Below are 22,889 nucleotides of genomic sequence, written 5' to 3'. Positions count from 1 at the left end.
TGTTTCAGCTGATTATGTACTTACTTTAATGAAATCAAAACACAACAATGGCAAAGAAAATTCCCCAAGTTTCCAAATAAACACTGCATTTTACTTTAGTCATGCTCTGTGTATTATATATTGGAGAAATTATATACTCTAATGGTGGAAAAGTTGTGATTTTTATCTAGGAAAACTAATTTATTTCACGTCTTTTTGCAACTCGTTTTCCAAATTAGAAAAGTCAGTAAATAGAATTCATTCCAACGGGTGAAAGAGGATTGATTACAGATAGCCTCGAATCTGATATGAAAATAATAAAGCTGCAGACGTCGAATAATTTCAAGATCAAGATTTTATAGTCATCTGAATTTCGTCGTTAACTGATACCGAGTTGTCTTTCTTTTATTTCAGATTTATCTGAATAAAACAAAACAAAATAAAATCACTTAAGATGATTCTTCAAGAGTTAGGGCAAAATGTTTTACTTTTCGATCAATGAACAATTGTGCAGTTTCGTCTCACGTGATATGCATGTCAGAATATTAGATTCTTGAAGTTTTGCAACGTCTCGTAGAGTGTCAAGACAAGCTCAAAGGATAATGGTACATTTTATTTGATACCTCTTGATATACTATGCAATATAATTAATTTTGCAAATGTGATGAAATATTTCACACAAAATAATGGGATGAAGTGATAAAGCTCAATTCATTTTACTGACATTTGAGTTGATGAGCTTTTTGATACGTGTTTTCATAAAGAATTCATGTGTGTGTAGACACGTGAAGATTTTCAAATAAATGGTGTTCATGGCTTTCTAAAGATGGTTAAAGTGGTGATATTTGAAATAGGCCGTAATTGCCTTATTGATATGGTATTTACAATTCTCTGGAGATCGCTGCAAAGTGAGAGAACGTGCGTGCGGTTGGATTTTGAGGTGTTTGGATTGAAAGAATGACAAGGTGCGAGTAAGGAAATAAGTTGAAGTGTGAAAATGTAAAGTTAGGAAGAGGAAGTAACTTTGTGGCGTGTAGTGGTGAACAGAGAGACTCTTGAAACTATGTGTAGGAGGTGGATTTCATTTCTTCTTTTCTTCCGACACATTCTGATAACATCGTAGAGTGAATGATGGAGATGATGTCAAGGCATTAAGATGTGAAACTGGGTGACAAGGGTGCTGAATACTTTTGTTCTTGATACATTATATTTTCACAGAAATTAATTCACACCGCCGAGAAGAATATATGCATGTGTAATATGCGTACATCATCGTTGTTATTTGAATTTTAACAAAAGTTTTATGTACTTTGAGATGGAGTTGTGTGTGTATATACATATAATGTTGAGGAAAAACACATCGCTTTCGCAGAACTTTTCAATTTTACGTGTGCTTATTTTCTCATATGTTTATTGAGTATTTTGAATAATTTTATAATCGTTGGCGCCTGTAGAATTTAACAGTTGGATTTTGGGGAAATTTTCACTCACATAGACGGAATATCAATTGAGCTGCTGAACTCTGTGCTAGACGATATTAACAGAGTATTAGATTAAATATCATTGGGACGCATTGTTAATTTGATTGCGGCGTATAAATGGATTGTTTTAATTGCTGTATGTGACATATTTACATGTACTTTAATGAATTGGCCATCAATTTGTATCACTATTCTAATGATAGTTATGTGATACTTACCATGGCAACTTCCACTCCTCTCCACACATACACAAAACCCATACACAATAAACGGAGAAGAGTAATTCACTTTCATCCTTTATTTTGCGAAATGTTTCTACACTTTTTGGCATTTTGTACTAAGATCTAAATGTCACTAAATGGGTGGGGATTTGAATTGTATTTCATGAGACATGTTCACGTGATACTGTTCTAATCTTACATAGAAAGCTCTTCATATTTATTTTGGGGATGAGAGGTTCGTTTAAATGTGTGTTACATGAGCGTTATTTATATACTTTTCATGAATAATTGCATTATTTTGTGAAGGTTGAATTTGGATTTATAATCCTTTCTTTGGTAGCACCTTTTCTTGTTAATTCTCCATCATACATAATCTCATTAAGATTTTATTAAATTAATTGCATTTGATACGTTAATTTTTTGATTCTATTTCTCAAATACACACTAATAATACAATTAAGAATGGATTTCTAGTATAGTTTCATTGAACTTCAGTTGATGTGTTAAAGAATTGACTTGTGATACTTTAATTTGGTGAAAAACCTAAAAAGAAAAAAAATCTAGAAATTTTAGTTGATAGGAAACTTCTCTGGTAGGCAAACAGTTGATTTTTGGTTGAGTTATCAGAGATGTGGATTTTACTAATGGAGTGAAAACATATCGCGCGTGTTTCCAGCAAAAATTGATTTGATTTGGCACACCATTTTTTTTGCTTTCGGATAGTCAAATTGACTTTCAATGTTCAATATTCTCCATGTTTGTTTGTCTATTGCATTTGCAATGGTGTTAAATGTGACATTTTCAACAAAATCTATATTTTATAACCGTGTCAGACAGAACATGACATTTTTGTTCTAGGTTAGATTTAATCGCGGTATTTAATCAGGGATTGTGCAGTTTAACAAATTGTTGATTGAATTGAATTGACAATGAAGACGCTTTTGTGAAATGTGGTGTATAAAATTGAAGCCTCTGTTATGTACACAACATATGATTTATTTGCGTGTATAATGGGGGAATTATTAGTTGAACAATTAGGTAGTTGAAGCAATCAATCAACCAATTAATCACATTTGAATCAATCATGTCTAAATTATGGAAAGACGTCTATTTAATCTTAGCACATCTTTTTGGTGATGTGACATTTTGCTGCTACCTGTGAGGTCGCCAGCTTGTCTTGCTATATTGGCACAGTAATACCTTGCGGAAAGCCTGACGGAATACCTTGTTGAAGATTGTGTAGAAGATTGGATTGACCATTGAGCTGGCATAGCCGAGCCATGTGACCACGTCGAATACCCAGTGGCTGATGTTGCTCTCGCAGTGGGCGCACACGGTGGGCAGGAGGTTGAGGACGAAGAAGGGCGCCCAGAGGATGACGAATGTGAAGAACACCACGCCGAGCACTTTGGTGGCCTTCTGCTCCAGGCGAATGATGCGTCCGTGCCGCGATGAGTTGCGCGACACGACGCTAGAGTTGCGCGAGTGGTGCGATCGGATGGTGGCCGTGCGCTGCAACAGACACGGCGACGAAGGAATCTTGGGCGACTTCCGGTCGATGATGGTGTCACTGAGATGACTGCCCTGTCGCAGGGTCGCGGATCTCCTGAGCTGCGAACTGGCGCCGCTGATGGGGATTTTCGTGGGTGTCAGAAGCAAGGATGTGCGAGTGCCTGAACTGCCGAAACTCGAGCCGCGTCGCTGATTTCTCCTTGAATCCCACGTGACGATGGAATTTGACTTGGAGTAGCTCAGCTTGCGCTGAGGCGTGGATGATGATATTGTGGGGAGTGTCGAGAGACTCTTGGTGGATGATGTAGACGTGAGAATAGTGGCTGAACTGGAGCTGAGTGTCTGGATGGCATCGATGTCGATGTTGTTTGGCTCACTGAGAGTCGTGGCGGAACGAAAGTTGACAGAGGTGGAAATAATTTTCACTTCGGTGGGCTTCAGATGGTGTTGCTGATGTCGTGGCTTGTCGCCGAAATACGGACAAGTGCATGGGGGCGGTAGTTTTAGGTGGGTTACTTGACCATTGTCCTCCTCGGGTTCCGTTTCATTGCACTCCGACTGTTCGGCTCCGTCACTGAGCGATGAATGTTGGATATTTGGAGCTTTCCGCGGGGATTTTCGTCGTTCTCTGTTGTCTTGAATTTCTTTGATGAATAATTCATAGAAATCCTTCTTATCATCCATTAAAAGTGAACAGCGAGGTAAACTGTTGAAGCGCTTTCGCGGAAATGACACGTTTGACGACTTCCGCGTTGTCCATGTTGTTGCTGATGCTCGTCTTTTGCGCACTTTAGGCTGGGATGGTTCTTTTGGCTCCTTGTCTTTCTTTATTAAAACTATTGACCTGGAAATCAATTGAAATGGAACTCCTTTAGCTGCAGGCAAAACGTGGCAAAGTGTATTGGAAGGTTGAACAATATTTCTCCGTCTGGAACTCGGTAAAAGTTGTAAATAAATCAATTTATCTATCTCTTTAATACTATAGGTACTTAAATTCATGAATTCAAAGCAAAGAAGATAGCTTGACGTCTTTAAGCGTATGATTGATTTCGCATAACTGACCAATTCCATAATATATTCTGAATTGTCGCAAAATTTTCCTGCGGCAACAATTTACGAGCCAAACAAAGCTTTTACGGATTTTACTGAGTATAGCATACACAATATTCAGGAAAATCCGCTCATTCTCTTGGATTCTTTTGTGTCATAATGACCAGACCTAATCATTGAATATTATCTATATAAAAGATTGATAAGATATTAACACGAAGTCGTGATTGCGTGAGGATATTTTGTACGGTTTATCGCCTATAAATGCGTCTTGCTGTGGGTGTTTTGTTGTCATTTAACCAACGCGGTTGGGAAAGTGCTAAAAATAAAAATTGCAAACAATAAAATTCTAATTATTTGATCAATTTTCCACCGGTGGAAATGTCTATCAATCCTACTGTAGATTCTGGGCGCGTGTGTGTCTCGAGTGCGCGATGCCATGGATGGGAAATGTTTGTTTGTATACTGCGTAGCTAATTTATTTTCATTCAGGTGTTTCATATACGCATTATATGCTGAGAATATATAGCGACACTTTTTCCGCTGGGGTGTTTTTTAAATAGAATCGATTTCCAAAATTTTCCAACACATTGCGCCAGATGTATAGATGTGTATTAGGACTGCAGATTATACATAATATAGCCCTCATGTCCATGCAGGTAGAAAAAGATAGGAAATTGCGTAGGATTCTTCATCCTCTCTTTAATTTGTAGCCTAATTAATAATTAACTGCCCGTATTGTTCAGGTTACAAAGGCATGCAAGGGATGAGAATGAGATAAAGAGTGGCGCAGAGTGAAAGGAAGGAGCAGAAAAAATATGAAAGGTGATAAAAATTGTGAATTTTCCTCATTTTTCTTCGCTTAATGACTTGGGAATTGCATTAAATTCATTCTCACTATACGTGATTGTTTTTTGTTCGCTGGCAACTTGCGAATTTTTGCAGGATGATGTATTTAAATTCATTGGCTCAATTGGGAACAATTGGCTCGATGGGCGGTTGAAAAGAGGAGAAAAGTGTGGTAATCGCTGGTGTAATTTACATAAAACGGTTCTGTTTTATATAATTATTATGCTATATACTGTTTGGGATTTGGTGTGAAACTTTGGGCACACAAAGGCAAACCGAATTTTCAATTTGATGGTTTATTCTTTGAATTGGGTGAAATTGTTTCAAGTACAACGTGAGATGAAAGAGTGTTGTGCTGTCAATGCAATTAAAGGGGTAGAATCCCAAAGGTATTCCATAAATTGATAATAATGATTTGCAAATTACGAGTGATTTTCATATTAATTAAATCATAATTCCTCAACGAACACACTCTGGAGGATTATTAATTGCAAATAGGGTAATGGAGCGGCAAGAGGGCGGCGTGCATACAACATTATATTGCAAAGTTAGTGCAGAGAAAATTGAATTGAAACTGCTTTAGTGCCGTGACATGTAGCAGAATGTATGAGAGGATACATATTGATAGGCAATTTTCGCTCGTTAGCAGTGGATTTTACAGAGGAGGTACAAATGGAAGGAAGTAATGAATATGTCAAGTGATACAGCGTATACATAAAATATTATGTGCGTGTATGTGTGGGGGGGAAAATTCATTTACCTGTTCGTTGTGGTTCTCGTGAATTTTTCTTCATTGGTCACCACACTTTGGCTGCTTTTTTGCTCACTTCTGTTCATGGTTGAGCCCACAGATTCCAATCCTCGGGACAGTTTAAGCATCTCTGCCCCGAATTGATGAAGGGCTGTCATTGTCGATGGCGTGGGTTCGGGAATGCTGTAATTAATATGCATCAATGTGGTCATTGTATAACAGATTAGCATGAATATGGATTGAATTAATTACACAAATTCACATATACAGATTTATCCTGAGTTTGAAGTGGAATTTGGAAAGGTTTTTCAGCATAAAAAAAAAGCGAGATAAGCTCTCATTTGGGCCTAATTTATGTGAAGATGGGATTTCTGTGGAAAATTCAAAATGCGACAGAATCAATTTGAGGTAATTGAAACAACTCTCGTGAGTGGCAATTTGGTACGTGCAAATGACATTAATTTGATTTTAGCTTGTTGCATTTTGTGAAAACTTTAATCTTGCAAAAAATCACCTTTATTAGCAACTTTTGAACTTTTCGTGAAAATAACATTTCTTTTAATAATTATCACTTTTCTTTAAATTAATTATTCTATTCGTGAAAGTAACTTTTACAATTGATCACAGGGAAAAGGCGAGATGTGAAAAATTCCGTCTGCTAAAAATGATGTGGATGGGAAGAAAAAGTGATGATGTATGTTTTATATGTGTTTCCCATCTTAAATATTTGATGCCTTGGCGAGGATACAATAATGTTTATGACTTGATTAAAATTCCATACCTCGAGTCCGGAAGCCACAGTTCATGATTATCTAGAGTGGAAAGTTCAGTGTCTGTTGACGCTGCTGAATGGGCATGATTTGGTGTTGAGGGGAGACTCGTCTTGAGTAATCTTCTCCACGTACAGCGTCTCTCTATATGCAGGATGTACATAATTTTTTTTATAAGTATCTTGTTTGGTGAAACTCGATAAGGTATATATATATATATATATATATATTGTGAGGTGTGATAGCATGAAAAAAAGTTAGAGTAGAAGTTAACTTCTCTGATTTTTCAATTTGTTCTGAGATTTTTTTTTGTCAAGGGGAAAGAACATAATGAATGCGAGGGAAAAGTTTCGACAATGAGTATAGATAATATAATGACAAAAAATTTGTTTGTGTTATTAAATTAAAATGTACGTGGGGAGAATTTCTAAAATTAAATGTATATTTGAATGATGGGCAAATGAGCAGCTCGAAGGGAGAGAAAGATGTGTTATGTGCAGTGTATGACAGTGTTACTTAGGTGAGCATCTGGAGGTTATGGGGTGAGAATTCTAGCGGGCAGAATGAATATGACGAAAATCACCTAAGGCAGGTGTTTGTCCAAGCCATCCACTAGCCCAGCCTGTATTCCCGGTTGTACCGCCACCCAAATTTTGTCGCTGACGGGCGAGTAATCTCACAGTTAGGCAATACGTTAAAAGCATTACACCAAGAGGTATGTAAAAACACACAATGGATCCGACCAATTTGTACACTGGATCCGGAATTTGGCAAGTGCCGTCCACAAGAACAGAGGCGTGATTCTATAAATAGATATGCCATAATAAATATACCATTATTGTGGATTATTATTTTATTGAGGTTCTCATTCTCTCCATGATCTATATACTCTCTCTCTATGGGTGTCTTTAATGTTGTGGTGCTCTTGGAATAGCGATATGTCAATAGCCGAGCTATAATTTATCGTTATAAAAGAGGAGATGAAATATAAAGGTGGGAAATGTATGGAGTGGGTGTTTCCAGGATAAGAGGTGGGATAAGAATCTGCCTAATTGATTTTGAGCAGAGAATCTCGGTGGTGATGATTATTGCATGAGAGATTAATAATGAGCGATGCCAAGGCAACATAGATGGAATAATTTATAGTAAATCTTTACCTTAGAGTACATTAAACTAAGTGGTAAGCTCATGGCGATGGACAGCAACCACACGAAGACAATTTTGAGTGTGACTCGTCTTCTTGTCTTGTTCCTTCCGAATCTCATGGGATACCGCAGGGATAAATATCTGTCCACAGATATTGTGCACAAGTGCATAATACTGGCTGTACAGAAGAGAACATCCAGGCAAATCCATGCCAAGCAATGTTCAGACTGCAAAGGAAAGTATCCTGAAAAGAGAGAGAGAGAGAAAAATTGGAGGAGATGAATTCATGAACATGTGCCTATCCAATTATGGTGGAAATATCATCATAAAAAGCTAGATGTTGTATAAAATATGAGATATGATTGAACTTATGACTTTCTGATACGCAAAGTTTGGAAAAGTTTCTCCATATGACAGTGGCAGTGAATCATAAAATTGATCCTTCAGACGTGATTGAAAAGTATTATAGAAATGTCAATTTAGATTTTCAACTCTAGGATTTGATGTGTATGTGTGTGTTTTTTTTTGGTTTAGCCGTCTGTCGTTTGTGTATGGAATGAAAAATATTCTACACTGAATGATATTGGGATATGTTCAAAGCTTTGCTGATTAAAGTGTATTAAAATAATGATTTACTACGAAATACTACAAAATCTTCGTATAAAGAAGAAAAAAAAAAGAAAAAATTTGGTGAATGGAGTATTTACATTTAGATTGTTGTTGTATAAAAATGTCTGTTTGAAAATGTTGCTTTTATCCTAATTGTGATCACTGTTTGTGCCATAGAGCAACCAGAATTGAGCTACTATTTGATATTAAAATAAAGCTTTGCGATGTGTACTCGAACTGGTGGTGTCAAGTGTTATTATGTCAAACGAGACTCTACATATTCGCGAGAATTTATTGATTAAAAATGCCATTTCGAAGAGTAACTTCATCTTCGCAATAATGCTCAACTCATGCTCGGCTATTAATGGCAGTTTATAATTGCGATTTTGAGATATAAAAGAAGTCAGATGCTGTATAAAGTGAGTCAGCGTAATTGTTGTTTTTATTATATAATTTTGTTACGTGGTTATGTGCTCTTTTAGCTTTAAATCCCATTTGTTTTTAGGTAGATCATAGCAATTAATGCCATCACGTTTATTTAATGTTTCCTTTATGGGCGTATTGAATCATAAAAAGGTAGCGGAACCGCAACAGACAACCATTTAGTTGATATTTAGTGAAAACGTGTAAAATACAAATTTGCACATAAAAGTGTTTTTTTTGCATTCTGTGGAATTTCAATTACGGTTCTCTCTTTAATCTCTACGGGAAAAATGGTGTGAATTTAAATCAATAAATTTACGGTAACAGTGGGGAAAATTTGACGTAATAGTGCAGAAGATGTTGTGCTGTGAAATTGTGAATTATCTAGCAGTGAAGTGTGCTATGTATAGTCCATCGTCTTGAGTTTAGCGAAATGCCGGGGTGGTACATAGGAATATTTTGGTAGTAAAGTGTACATAAGAAAGTTTTATTTCACTCTCCTTGGCTTGAGGATATAAATATGTCTCTTTATATGCAGTATTATCATCTCAGTGTGCCTCTCTATCTTATTGTAATCAATCCACAAGCAGAAACTTATGAATATTGCAAATATTTGATGGATCTCTATGTATGTTGTTGTATGTGTGCGCTGTGAGAAAAGTTTTAGCCAAAGATGGGAGAAAAGCCACAGAATTAGACTAGATAAACGTCATGAGTGGTAAACAAAAAGTGTGGGCAGAGTTTGTGATAAAGTGCTTTAAACAATTCAGCATGGCCGTGTCTTCATGGCGTAATATATGGCTACTTGGCAATTTTACACTCTGAATTATTCTTCTTGAACCATTCATCAATATATAAAGTGTGTGTGGGAAAAAGGAAATGTCAGCGTTGTGCTATTCAATTGACTTTTTTTTTTGTATAATAGACACTTTTAATTCAACAGCAAATCTGCTTTTCTCGCCATATGAAGAGCAAACGTAATGAAAAAGGAGACAAGGAGGAGGAAAGCTTCTTTTAAATTGGCCTTTAAGTAGTTTAGTATGGGAAATTATATGTTTCTTCATACATATGTAATAGTCCATGTGGGCGCTTATGTGCAGAGAAAGATTAGGAGTATATAAGTCGAATTGATGTGATTTTTCTACCTGATTCGAGGGAAAATGTGTGCTGAAAATGGTAGGAAGACGAGCATGTGTTGCACATTCAATTTTGTAGAGCTATGAGAAAATTGGGAGTATGAAGAGGGTTGACGTATAGTTTACTTTAATTTTGAAAGTGCAGTGAAACAACTTGTTGATCTGGAAAAGTGTACACGTGTGTTTCCGTATGGGAAACAATCGAAAATCATATTCCTTTTCCTGAGTCATGAGTTCATCACGCGTGAACGATCTATAGATTGATCAAAGCCACAGTGTTATTTATGCATTTATAAAGGGCAACATTGGTGGAAATGCTGGGAGACCCTGAGTGTTTTCTGTGAAAACATTATGAATCGATAACATAGGTCAATAATATTGATGGGAAATTGTGTCCTTGTGTTTAGGTTTATAAATAAATGATTGTGCCTTTTCCTGTATGTTACTAATTCACTTTTCTCCCTTTACGTTTTTCAGGTAAGTTTTGCTACCATGACTTTGTGTTGTGCATGATGTACAAAATGTGGTAAGTTTCATTTTAACGCTCAATATATTGTTGCCACAACTATTGTGAGGTTTTGTAGCCTTAAATCACTTACATCTTGTTGTGTTTTATTATACGGTTGTAAGTTGTAATTTCGTCCAATAAAGATAAATTGGAAGGGAAGTAAGAACAGAACACACATTGGCATTTTGGCTGATGTTTTGTTGGTAGAGTCATGAAGGACCCTTAATCAGCTTGTTGGGGATGTCAATAATACTATAGTTAATGTGTCAAGATTGAAACACAAGGAGTTCTTGTGTAAACTACATCGGCTGAAGTTCACGCTATAAGTTTGTATTGATTTTTGTTCTTATTTTAATGACTTCTGTTCACATTGGAGAAGGTACTTTGGGGAAGAATATTGGGATTTGAAGAGCCACTCTCAATATCCTTTTTTCGACTACATACCTAGAGAAAAGATTAATATAGCAGTTTGGGAAGTGAATTTAATATTGACAAAATCGCTTTTTATATACTGTCGCCAGAGATGAAAGTTTCGATGTGACGAACGTTATAGGATTTTCAGAGGAGTTCATTTTAGAAATTCCGCTTAAAGCGCGTTGTCGTTGGCATTATTCACCTTCGTCTTTTGAATTTTCTGCATTCCTACATAGTCATGAACATATGGCGAAATTTCCTAGGATTTATGTACAATTCGTGTATATATGTGCAATGTACCAAAGAAGGAGTGTTATATTATGTGAGATCTAAGTGCAAAATCATTTTGATGTGCACTGAAAGAAATGTACTTGGTTGAATACATATATTTCATTCCTGATGGAAAGTGGCAAAAAATCAGAAAAGACAGTTGTGACTCTCTGCGCAAAGAATCTGATCTTTCTTAGTGATTTTTTTTTGGTTATATTTGGTGCTGAAAATTTTTGTAGAAGACTTTCCCATTGACTATAGCCGTCAACGGCATAGAGAAATTCATTCAAAGCTCTACAATACATATTTGTATGTATAAAAATTCCCATTTTGCATGGATAAATTGTGAATTTATTGCATATATTTCAATAAATATCATTTGATAGCTCATGGCAATTCCGTTCATACATTTTTCTCAGTGCTGTGAATGTATTTGCCGTCTATGCAAGTATCAAAGGAATTGGTACCTATTAATCGTTTCAGTTTCCTGGGCTCGAGGTGTGGTAGTAAAAATATTCGCATTTATGTATATTTGACTAATATGAGGGGGGAAGATTGTTGGGCAAATACCGAGAGGCGGGAAAGTGTATATTATGTTCCCTTTTATATTAGTCTTATGTGCTGTGAATTCTCACAGTGAATTGGCATCTCTTTTCCCTCCCAGAAATATATGTTTATATATATATATATATACGAAAATGCCTTCCTGTGTGTGCCTTCAGTGTGTGAATATATATTGAATCTCAAATTGAAAAGTTCCCTATTCGACGATTTGTGACTAAATTGGTACTTTTGTATATTGCATAATACAAAGTTACATTTAGTAGGTGTAACACATTTTTCAGTCGTTTTCCTTTATTGTTGCTCACACTCTAACCATCTTTTTCTCGGGGAACGCTTAAAATGAAGGGAGAAGAAGTCACTTTAAAGATTACGCAGTTTCTTCGTCCCTTTTCTGACTTGGCAATTTTACAGGCATCATCATTGTGAAATGTAACATGGTAATTAGTGAATAATTTTATTGCGACCCATTTAAATGAGAAGTTGTTTAGTATCATCAACTTGTGCTATTTTGAGTGTAATGAACTTTACCTAAAAAAAATTTATTAGCTTAGGCTTTTTAATGCTTCGCCACAATCGTTCTAACTTTGCCAATATGCAGTAGAGGAACTCCACGATGTCAATAACTGTAAGTTTTTATTGCTAAAATATTTTTCCCTCTGAATACCTTAGCGATATCTTTGCGCGGTATCGAGACGCATTGGAGTACGTTGGGTGAAATTGAAAGTAAGGGTGTTTTATATAATAGATTTACAAGTGTAAGGGCAGAAGAGAGAGTTATAAAATTTCACGCTTATCAACTTCTGTGGTATTACATAGTTACTCATATTCCTTTCGCATATGAGTGCCAAAAGAAGCACTTGAGTTTGCTTGGTACTTGCTATTGTAGGCAACGAACAATTTCATGTTTGAATGAATCCTTGGAGGGGCGTTGGATCGAAAGTGTGCACATGGAAGAAGGAAGTTGCGAGTACACGATGTGAAAAAGAATGAATAAATTTTAGAGGAGTTTCCTCTTGAAGTTTTCACAGGTATGAGGATTGGATATATTTCAAGTGACACACTCGTAAGCTCGCAGAAAAATACAATTATATGAAAATAAGAAAATTTGTATAAAATTTTTCTGTGAAACTTTCACAAAAGTTTCCACATCATTTATGCGCACATTTTTATTGGCCACAAGTTCAGAGATTTTGCACTTGAATGCATAATTCGTATTTGGAGACGCAAATTTTTACAATGAAACTGCCATGAATTAATGAAAAATATCATTTTTGCATTTGCAACGCAAGGGAAAATTGATCGTCATAATAATTTATAAATGTCATTGTCGCGAGTGTGTGTAATAAATAATAAATTATGTGAAGAGAGGGTAAAATGTTAAGGTAAAATCAATTTCAAACACATGTGCTGATCGCATAGAGAAAGAATATGCAACAGTGGAAAGTGCAAGTATACTAAAGTCTTCTTAGAATGCATACAGACAGCAAACAGTAAATAATTCAGCAGCGCGATGCAAACCTAGACCTAGAAAATGTATTTTTGCCCATATTGTGAATTGTTGTCCGTGAACTTTGTCTATTTTTATGCAAGAGAAGGAAGAAATACCTATCAATGTCGTCTTTATACTTTTCAACAACACCATAATCAAAATGTGTGTTTTGTATTGGAAAAAGATTAGAGACACAAACAAATTTGAAGGAGAAATTGAATTTAATATTCAGTCATGTTTTCGTACAGATTAATTCTACTTGAATAAATTGGAAGTTATTGTTCTCTTAAATATAATTGCATGTGATTTGCTTGTGTCAGTCTTATTATTCATATTGATTTATACACACTGAAAACGGCAAAATATCATATTTATGACTATTTCATCCGTTAAGGAAGTTGCTCTATGCCAGCAGCACTCAATAATACCAAATTGCACTATATCGTGACAATAAAATATATAATATCGCACATAAAATGCAATACACGAAATATCTTTTCCTATACATATTTTATGCATATGTATAAAAAAGGAAAATACGTTCATTGCACTGAGCTTTTAATATTAGATTTCAATTGTGTGTCTCATGTGTTTATTGCGATTGGGGAAGAACGGGGAAATATTGCAAAAATCGCTCCCTCAATCAGACTGGAAAGGAAAAATGTGCTTTTAACTACCATTTATTAGGGTAAAAATGAGGTAAAATGCATCTTTTGAATATCAGAAAAATAGTTAAATTCGGTATTTTCCTTCTCATGCCATCGATTGATGCATTTTTATCCAGTAGGTATAATATTTTGTAATTTAATTTATTTAACTCGAACCACGTTAGTGCATTTGCTTTTGCAAAAATTTTAATGTGAGGTGCACAGACTTGTGCTTTGAAATGTGTAATTATTTTCACTGGCTTTTACTACTGTAATTGTGCAAGTAAACAAAAAGTTAAATAGATTTATTCAGAGTGTCACATGAATTTATGTGGATGTTCAGTTTCAACAAGCAAAAGTTCTTCTTTATTCAAGTCGATTGTCTTTGACTTCAACACGCGAGTCAATGGAAGTTTACTCTTGAACTATATAATCAGCAATCGTTCTCTAAGATTCTTGTTTCATTCAAATAATTAATAGCACAATCACTGTAAGTTCGTGAGAAGTGCTAAACTCTAAAATTTCTGCATAAGATAAACGATTCGTCTTGCAATACAGTTTTGCTGTCTGAGTTTCTTGCACAATATCTAAAGGGAAGACTGATTTGTGTTTAAAACTGCACTCCATTTCTTTGGAATCTGAGCAATAAATGTGTGTTGGGTAGTTCATGTAGAGTTTATGCTGCTCAGATTTTATTGGTGAAATTGCAAAGTTAGCAAAAAAATTTGTGTTTCATAATGAGGAATGGTTGTGTGGGATATTATGGTACTTATTTTTGCATATACGTTTATGAATTGCGTGCTAGAATCTTTCTATAAATATATACGGAATTCCTCATGTTATATTAAGTGTATATTTAAACGATCTGTAGAAGAAACCATAAACACTGTATAATGTGTTGAACATATATTTTTGTATTCTCAAAATTGGCGCTAAACTTTCGTTACAGCATATTTTGTTTGTGTTCGAAAAGAGTGCGCGAGGGAGAAAAAAAAAGCACAACTCACCTCTAACTAATGTTAATATTCCCAGCGGCATGACCAAAATTGCCACCATGAGGTCAGTTATGGCCAGCGACATGAGAAAGTAATTGGTGACATTCTGCAATCGACGCTCCCATGCAATGGCGAGGCAAACCAATATATTTCCTGCCGCGGTGCCGAATACCAGAACTAAAGCCAATAGGGCCCAGTAATTATTCAACTCCTTGGCGTTTGTAATTTCATCTACGTTATCTGATGTCGAGGACGATGTTCCCGATGCTTCCGATGATGTGGGCGATGTGGTGATAATTGACGATGTACTTGTTGCAGTGGCGGCCGATGAAGTGGTGGCCCATAGGGTGCTCTCATTGATTTTGCTGCTATTTATTGCCGCGTTGTAAGGGTGTTCAAAAGAATTTGCATCGAGCAGATGTGACTGTTTGTTGGTGGATGCCAGCGATGACAGGGACCACAGTATTATTTTTGATGAGTTAAATGGTCCCACTTCACTCATTTTCTCTCCACTGATTGTTGTGCTTGAATGTCTCTCGGCTATTCCACTATTAGCATTTTCTATTTTCTTGTCCCTGTATATTTCACATATTGATATCAAACCATTTTTTTATGCTGAAAATATTGAATTTTTCATTCACTTCCACCTTTGATTTTGTGTTTTAATTTTCACTATGATCTAATTATGTCCAATTTTCTGCCTCTCTGCTGCAGACGAATTAGTAAATTGGCATTTTCTCCGAAATATGAAGTGATTATAATTGCAACTTGAGCCATTAATTACCGAAGGAGAGGAATGTGAGAATTTTGCATATGTGCGTGACAAACAATTTTTCGATGAAAGCTCAACCACATTACATTCCACAGCGCCCTTTTGATTTGTGCCTAATGAAACTGCTAGTGATGTTCAGCAATAACAATGGACAATGGAATTTGATTATGGGGAGTTTGTATGTTACATTTTGAGGCTTTTCCGGGGGTGGTTGGAAAATCATTTCACATAGTGTAACACACAATGGATTTATCATTTAATTTTCCACAGTCATAAATCTGTTTTTGTTACCTCGTTTTTTTTGTATGCAAAGGTGTTCGTGTGTGTGTGCGGATGGATTATAGCGTCAAGAGGTCTAGGGAAAGCTCGTGGCCCTAATCTGTTACAATGTGTATGCAAGAAAAAGTGTGCGGTTATGCAAAACGTGTGTAATGTTTGACATTATAACAAATACATTTCGTACGTGAACGCGTAAATTATCCTCTGGGTGGAGTTTTATATGCTTCACGGGAGGATGAAGCTAGAACGATAATAAAACCCCGCAATTATTCATCTGATACATTTCCATCAATTTAACTATTTCTCGTTTTGATCGTGTACGCAAGACCTCTCTATTTTTTGTATACCTATGTATTTTCTACCAAATCGGATTAAAGTGAAATTTGTAGAGTGCTAAAAGTGCTGTACGGTGTCGAGAAATGGAAAAAAATAAACTGGATTTAGGGAAAAGGGTTTTTCTCAGAAGCGAGGCATATGTTGTGTGTATTTGTTTTTAGATAATAATATGAGATTTTGTGACTGTTGAATGATTTTGCAAAATCTTTTTTTGTTATAAGAAGAGATTTTTGAAGTCAAGTTTTTAGCAAAAGCCAAACTATTTGCAACGCACTGCGGAAATGAACTGAAAGAAATAAAAGATTCTGTGAAGTTATGGAAGAAAGTCAGTGAAACAGTGCTTTATGCCATTCGGAATAAGAGGGAAGCTTCAGAATAACGCAAAGAAAACTGCTGATGCACAGTCTGAGCATTAGAATTATTTTCGTTGACGGTGTCTTTTTTATGTAAATAAAATTTAAGAGCGTGACTCATATTCGTCAAAGAACATCGTGCTTCGAGTGAAACTCAACGGAAGAAAATATATGAGTATTAAGAAAGAATAGTATGTAAAAAAGGAACAAATAATATAAAATATTGCTGTGGGGCTGCTTTTCCAACTACAATTCGTGTGAATTCGGACCAGAAACTCTTGGAATGCTGGTCTAATACTCTAGTGAATGAACTATCAAATCTCTTTGTTTTATACCCTTTCCGATCACTGCTGTAAATATGGTTTGAGCTTTTCTTGGCACAGTTTTTCCACTTAAAAAGACACAAAATTCTTCCCAAATTTAACTTAAAATGCAATAAAACTTGTGAGATGTGCTGCTGTTCAAAGACTATCCTTGATTAAGAAACTTTTTACGCTTTTTAAATTACTAAAATCACTTTTAAAGTATAACAGGCGAAATAATTTCGGTAGCTCTTGAGAATCCCTGCCCGTGTTTCGCAACACAATGGGATTGTCATTATGAAATGAGTTAGAATGCTGACTATACATAAGATAATGTAGATATATCTATGAAGAGGGTTGAACATAAGTAGACATGAAATGTTTCTCTTGCAAAGATGTTCGTGGAATCATTGATAAGAAGTGACTTTCCTTGGCTTCAACGGTATCTTTTCTGAGCTATACTTTACGATGTTCACCTGTGGTCAGTATGAATTATTAATATAAATGTGACTAATAATGTTATGTATTCAGTCAATTTTCGAGTCGCCAGAAACGCAATTTTTCACCGTGTATTTATTATTTAAACCACAAAATGTGCTGCAGGAGTCTTTCGTATAAATTTGATCAACTCCTCTCATGGGAAATTGTCCTCTTGCTTTTTTATGCTCAGGATGGAAAGTTTTCAGTGTAGAAATTCACGAAAAATTCCCCAATAAAAAATGAAACAAGTATTATCTGTTTTCCACAAAATTACTCATGTTCTTTCGTGTTTCTTTTCCACTGAGAATTTTGGTGTTTCTGAATATTACATGATGAAAAAATTCTGTCATTTATGGTTAAATTGCATCATGTGAATTTTGGTAAAGATAAAGTTTGTATCATTTTTCTCCTTGTCGTGCGAGAAACACAATGTGCATCATATTTTTGTTCTTATTTAAATAAAACTTCATTGAGTTCAATGCAATAATAATTCCATGAAGAGAGAATCATCACATCTTGTCCTTGTAATAATTTTCACTCGAGATGTGCAACACGGCGAAAAAATCAGTTTTTCCCATACTTTTTCACTCTTGGCTAATGTAATGTGAGTTTGTAATAAAAATTGAGTTTCGAGATTACGTGAATATTGAATTTCTCATGTATTTTTGTGCCGCTCAAGAGCGCGCCATGAGGATAAAAAAATGGGAGAGTGAAAAGAAATATTACTCATTTTAGACACTTCAACTCCTATTTCAAAATCAATATTCGTCTTATCGCATGTATTTATTGTGTACCAGACGTTGAGGGGTGTCGCGGAGCAAATTATGTCGTAAATAATATTACTCGACTTTCCATATTGTTTGTGGTGTGAAAGAGTTTGACGTGTAGTGGAGAAAACACTCAGCTGTTTTATTTCGTGTTTAGTCAAATTAAAGTGAAATTTATTTATAAATCAAATTGAATAGTACACGTGGTATGGAAAGTTGTTGTCGCTAAACGGTGTGGAATTTTAAATGGAATGGTTAATTCCTGTGACAATGGGTGTATTAAATGTGCTTCACTTAGAGTACAAATTGATTATCTCGTGAACTTTCTAAACTTTTCACACTGAGCATCACTATAGAAGCTCTATGCTTTTGGATAGAGCAAAGTTTCTGAGGGATTTAAGAAGAAAATGAGCACGACATTGAGGGACATTTTGGGTGAAGTTGCTTTCTATGGCTAGTTTTTTTCTCTGGAGGATGTGCTTTAAAAGTTTTCTTTGTTTCTGTTTTTCTTTAACATATGCAGTGTTTTGTGCGTAGCGCTAACTTTTCTTTTTTTTTTCATTAGTATAAAGACATGTCTAGGGACGAAAATATGAATATCATGTGCCTATGGTTTTAGGCATGTTGCTGGAGTTTGCGATGGACTTAATTGCTGTGGAGTATTTAAAATGCAATCAATCTAACTTTACATTTTACCGAGATTATCCGTATTTAATAATTCCCACTCTTTTATGTATCTTTTAAATATTTATCACACCAAGTGGAATGCCTGTATTTAATTTTGCGAAAGAGAGAGGCCTAAAATTGGGCATGGAAAAGAGATTTTTTTTTAGCACTTTCTATATACTTTTTAATACTCTTGGGTGTATTTTAGGGATGAGAAAACGCACGGAACAGATTAAAATGAAAAAGTTGCTCGTTATGTGTTTGTTGTATCCCGATAAATTTTGCACATTAAATCCGATCAACGCAAGACTGTATCCATTTGATTTATTTCCCTAACGCACTATATATACATTGTTTACAGTTTGTATGGTTCACAAATTATTGAACACAGTGTTCGTCTTTATTCACTTCCATTCTGATGGATTGAAACATAATTTGTAGAGATTTTGGTGGGATTATCTTCAATAGAAATCCATCTTGATTTTCTGATGAAATGCGAGATCCATATAAATTGTGATTAAAGTTGTTGGTGTATATAAATAGATATCACATCTATGTGTGTATCCGCTTGATTGAGTACATAATGTGCTTTCACCCAAAATGCAGATGTATGTATAAAGTGGAGGGAAAGTGATTTCCCTATTCACTTTCCCATGAATTTCCCCAACTGTTTCACGAGTAACCGTTCGCAGCAGACTGAACAGGTCTATTGTTGTGCGGGTTGCATAGACCCACTGACGGTCAAAATATCGCATGCGCTTTTGAGCTTTTTTCCTTCACACTCAGTTTGTATCATCTCTATGCTGTATATACGCGCGCGGGGAAAATTTCTGTCGTGTGTATTTTGGAGTTAATGTGAAATGTTGGCGGTATAAGCACATGAATTTTTCCTCACTCTTTTCTGTCACTTGTGTGGTGATGTATATATATATCGTGGGTATTCTCGTCATTAATACGTTTTGCCATCAAGTAAAACAGGAGAGTGTGTGTTTGGTTGGTTCTTTCAAAAAGGGATGACGATGACGATGATGACGACGTCGTCAGCAAAGGTTAGAAATTCCCATTTACATACATCTACAGTACGCATAGTGTGTAATTCCTGTGAAGTAGACATCTCACTATATACACTGTGCTTATATATCCTCGTCTGAATTTAATGGATTAGGGTCAATTACTTTTTACATCTCTGTGTAATTAATTGTTCTGAATAGTTCTATAAAGGGAGAAAAATGCTGGGAGTATAATTAAACAACTTTTCTCCTATTCGCAAAAAAATTCAATTGACACTTCCAATGTTCTGGGGTTATAATTGTAGTTGGGCATTACATTATATACTGAGAGGATAGAGTGATTGCTGTTTTCCTGTACATAAGTTTATGCTAAAAGACTCTCCATTAAAGCACTATTCTAAGCTATGCAAGTAGCAAAAAGGAGATGTAAGCCAGATAATCTGCAGAATTTGTAGTTAGTAGAATTTTCTCTAATGAATTTTGTGGATTTATTCATTTCCCACATAACATCAACCTCATTAAAATGTGAAAAAAATGAGAATGTCAATGGGAACTCTTTGAAGTTTCACCCACTTTACAATCAAGTCTAGACGCATTTATGCTAAAGCTTTAATCTCTCTTCACGGTGCACAGCATTTTCAGATATTATGATGAAAGTTGAAATGCAACAAAAGTTGTGTTCTTACTTTTGGTTAATTTTAAAGGAAAATTGTGAATAATATCAATTGAGCTAACTTGAATGGAGTTTTTTTTTATCAGCTAATTAACATTGTTCGCTAACCTAAATTAGCAGATTCTTAACAATGTAGAAAGTTTGATATTTGATTTTGCTATTTTTTACTTAATAAATTCAGTAGACTTCTTTAATATCGGACACTTGTTTGTTTTGCTGATTTCTTGATAATACGATAAAACTGACTTCCTTTGAATAATTTTGTATTTTACCTTTGGTTTGTATTTGATTTTTTTTTATTTTCTGCTTTTGGGTGCTTTATTCACTTCGGAATGCGACAATGTCATGTTCTTACTTTTAGCAAACTTTTTCTGTGCAACGACTTTTGAAAGTTCCTTCTTCATTCCTTCTTGACTTACATCTCAACTTGTCATATTTCAAGAAATCTCTAGGAGTTCTGATTATCTCACGTTTACCGTCATTCAATGTTAAATGCTTTTATTTTTGGTGACACTGGCCGAACTATTGTCAGCAGAAGAGCCAAGAGTATATCTCCCTAAATATCAATCTATATTCATAGAACATCAGGCAATCAATAACCATCATTCTTCGTATGAACTTCAGACAATATGAATGATAAGAAGTCAGTATATAACTGAGTGAGTCTAATCCAATCGAAATTGTCACATGCCTACACCTGTAGATTCAGTATGAAAATTTTAGAAGAATGAGAATAGCAGATGAAGGATGCTCTGTCTCATACACAATTTATATTTTTATATGTATGTATGAATGAGCATATAGGCATGTGCTCACAAAATCTATATGCTAGCGAAGAGAAAAGTCTATTTCCGGCGAGGGGTTCGCTATTTGGGCGAAATTTGCACAAAATATCGTCCAAATATAGCTTTGCGGAGAGATTTTCTGTGGAGGGGTTGAAAATGGTACAATTGTGGAACAATGTGTAGTCAGAGTTTAAATATTTTCACGAGTATAGCATGAATTTTGATTAAAAATGTTTCTTGACTTGAGGCAAGCGCTATCGTAATTCCTTGTCGTCGCTCATGTGAAAAGCTGTTGAAAGTTGTGTTGTGCGACTCCAATTACTTGTTTATGTGAAGAAAAGATGCGCGTTTTTTTTTTCAAGATATCAAGTTTATCTCAAACTTCAAAGTGTATAACACCATAACAATGATTTTGGTAGGGTTCTTTGGATACTGTGAGACAGAGTAATGCAATAATTTCCAATCATGTTGCTAAAGAGCCAATAATTATGTCCTATCGATATGGTATGTTGTCTGTTTTAATTATAACCATGATAATAACATTTCAATTGCATATCAATGATATTTTGCCAATTGTAGTATCTCCGTATGATGGTGGACTAATTATTTGCGCAGTACTGCCCATGAATATGTACATATGGAATATGCATAATTCGACTGGAATTGAGATAACAATATCACGCCTCATCAGTTGTATCATTTTGCGTAAAACGGGTGCGTAGGCATTTCGTACTCATGCACACAAAGTGATAACTTTTATGGGCAGGGCTATAAAATACGTGCCGATTAAATAAATAATGATGAATTAGCAAGGGACATTAAATATCTGGCTACATATGTACATAAATAATCTCGCTATGCTACCTATACAATGTTTTTCGGCATTATTTTTTATTCACGGCAAAGTTTCTTCAATTAATTACATTCTAGTTTGAAAATGTAGAATGAAAATTTGCGGTTGCTGATGAGGGATTATGCTAAAAGAGCATTAAATCTTAATCCATGCGCTAATGAATTTCAAATGACAAAGTTTTAGACACTATTTCCTCTGACTTTGGAGCGGGCGTCGCCAAGCGATTCAACAGCATTCTACACTTCTTTTTTGATATTCATAGTAGCATAGACAACTGTGTGAGCATAGATGTAGTTTGAGATTTTTCGTGTTTTGAAAGGGGATGATAATATTGTAGCCTCCAACCCTTATAATGTGCAGAATTTGAGAATTTTCTTTGATTGCACAGAAGCTATTCGCTCTTCTGCAAGCAGGTATTTTCGTGATAGTGTAATGGATATAAAGTTCTGTGTGGAATTCTCGCACAATTCATTTTATGTATACCGCAAAAGTATGACTTGAGGGAAGGCTTATACATATAGTCAATGGTGGAAGAATAAAGGTACATAAAGAAAATGGTAGTTTAAGCTGAATGTTTTCACGGAAAATCTTCCACATTTTCGTCTAAGTGAATTCAGAAAATTCTCTACCAGTGTTTCACCTTCCATTATTTTGCCACTTTTGAGTACACTTACTTCATTATGTACATATGTATGAATTTTTATTGACGTAGTGAAGAATTCAATTTTATTCATTCAATGATGGAGCGGATATTATGTGGCATAATATTTATCAGGGAATTGAGGGAAATATTCACGTG

General features: G+C 35.2%; 2 protein-coding genes across 3 annotated transcripts in view; one reads left to right on the top strand and one right to left on the bottom strand.

Moving 5' to 3' along the window:
- LOC132258146 (26S proteasome non-ATPase regulatory subunit 1) overlaps window positions 1-22,889 on the top strand; it is a 59,310-nt gene that overhangs the window by 15,057 nt on the left and 21,364 nt on the right. The gene's annotated exons all lie outside the window — the stretch shown is intronic.
- On the bottom strand, window positions 1,757-19,485 carry LOC132258276 (dopamine D2-like receptor). 2 transcript variants are annotated; one of them, XM_059755501.1, is made up of 7 exons: window positions 18,951-19,485; window positions 14,827-15,429; window positions 7,771-8,003; window positions 7,197-7,416; window positions 6,625-6,757; window positions 5,853-6,026; window positions 1,757-4,037 (listed from the first exon to the last, which is right to left on the bottom strand). In XM_059755501.1, the coding sequence occupies exons 2-7, from the start codon at window positions 15,314-15,316 to the stop codon at window positions 2,834-2,836; spliced, it is 2,454 nt and encodes an 817-aa protein (XP_059611484.1). In that variant the 5' UTR covers window positions 15,317-15,429; window positions 18,951-19,485; the 3' UTR covers window positions 1,757-2,833. The 2 variants fall into 2 exon arrangements, with proteins under 2 accessions (XP_059611484.1, XP_059611485.1); XM_059755502.1 differs by lacking the exon at window positions 18,951-19,485 and having other exon boundaries at window positions 14,827-15,521.

Source organism: Phlebotomus argentipes, unplaced genomic scaffold, assembly GCF_947086385.1.
Source record: "Phlebotomus argentipes unplaced genomic scaffold, Phlebotomus argentipes genome assembly scaffold_4, whole genome shotgun sequence".
Classification (NCBI taxonomy): Eukaryota; Metazoa; Arthropoda; class Insecta; order Diptera; family Psychodidae; genus Phlebotomus; species Phlebotomus argentipes.
Note: the sequence above shows the minus strand (reverse complement) of the source record. Positions and strands in the feature narration are given on the sequence as shown.

Coding starts and splice junctions, on each gene's coding strand:
- LOC132258276 (XM_059755501.1), bottom strand. CDS start 15,316: ATGAGTGAAGTGGGACCATTTAACTCATCAAAAATAATACTGTGGTCC. Junction 8,004..14,826: donor AATATTAACATTAGTTAGAG/GTGAGTTGTGCT, acceptor CTCTCTTTTCAG/GATACTTTCCTTTGCAGTCT. Junction 4,038..5,852: donor ACGAGAACCACAACGAACAG/GTAAATGAATTT, acceptor ATTGATTTCCAG/GTCAATAGTTTTAATAAAGA.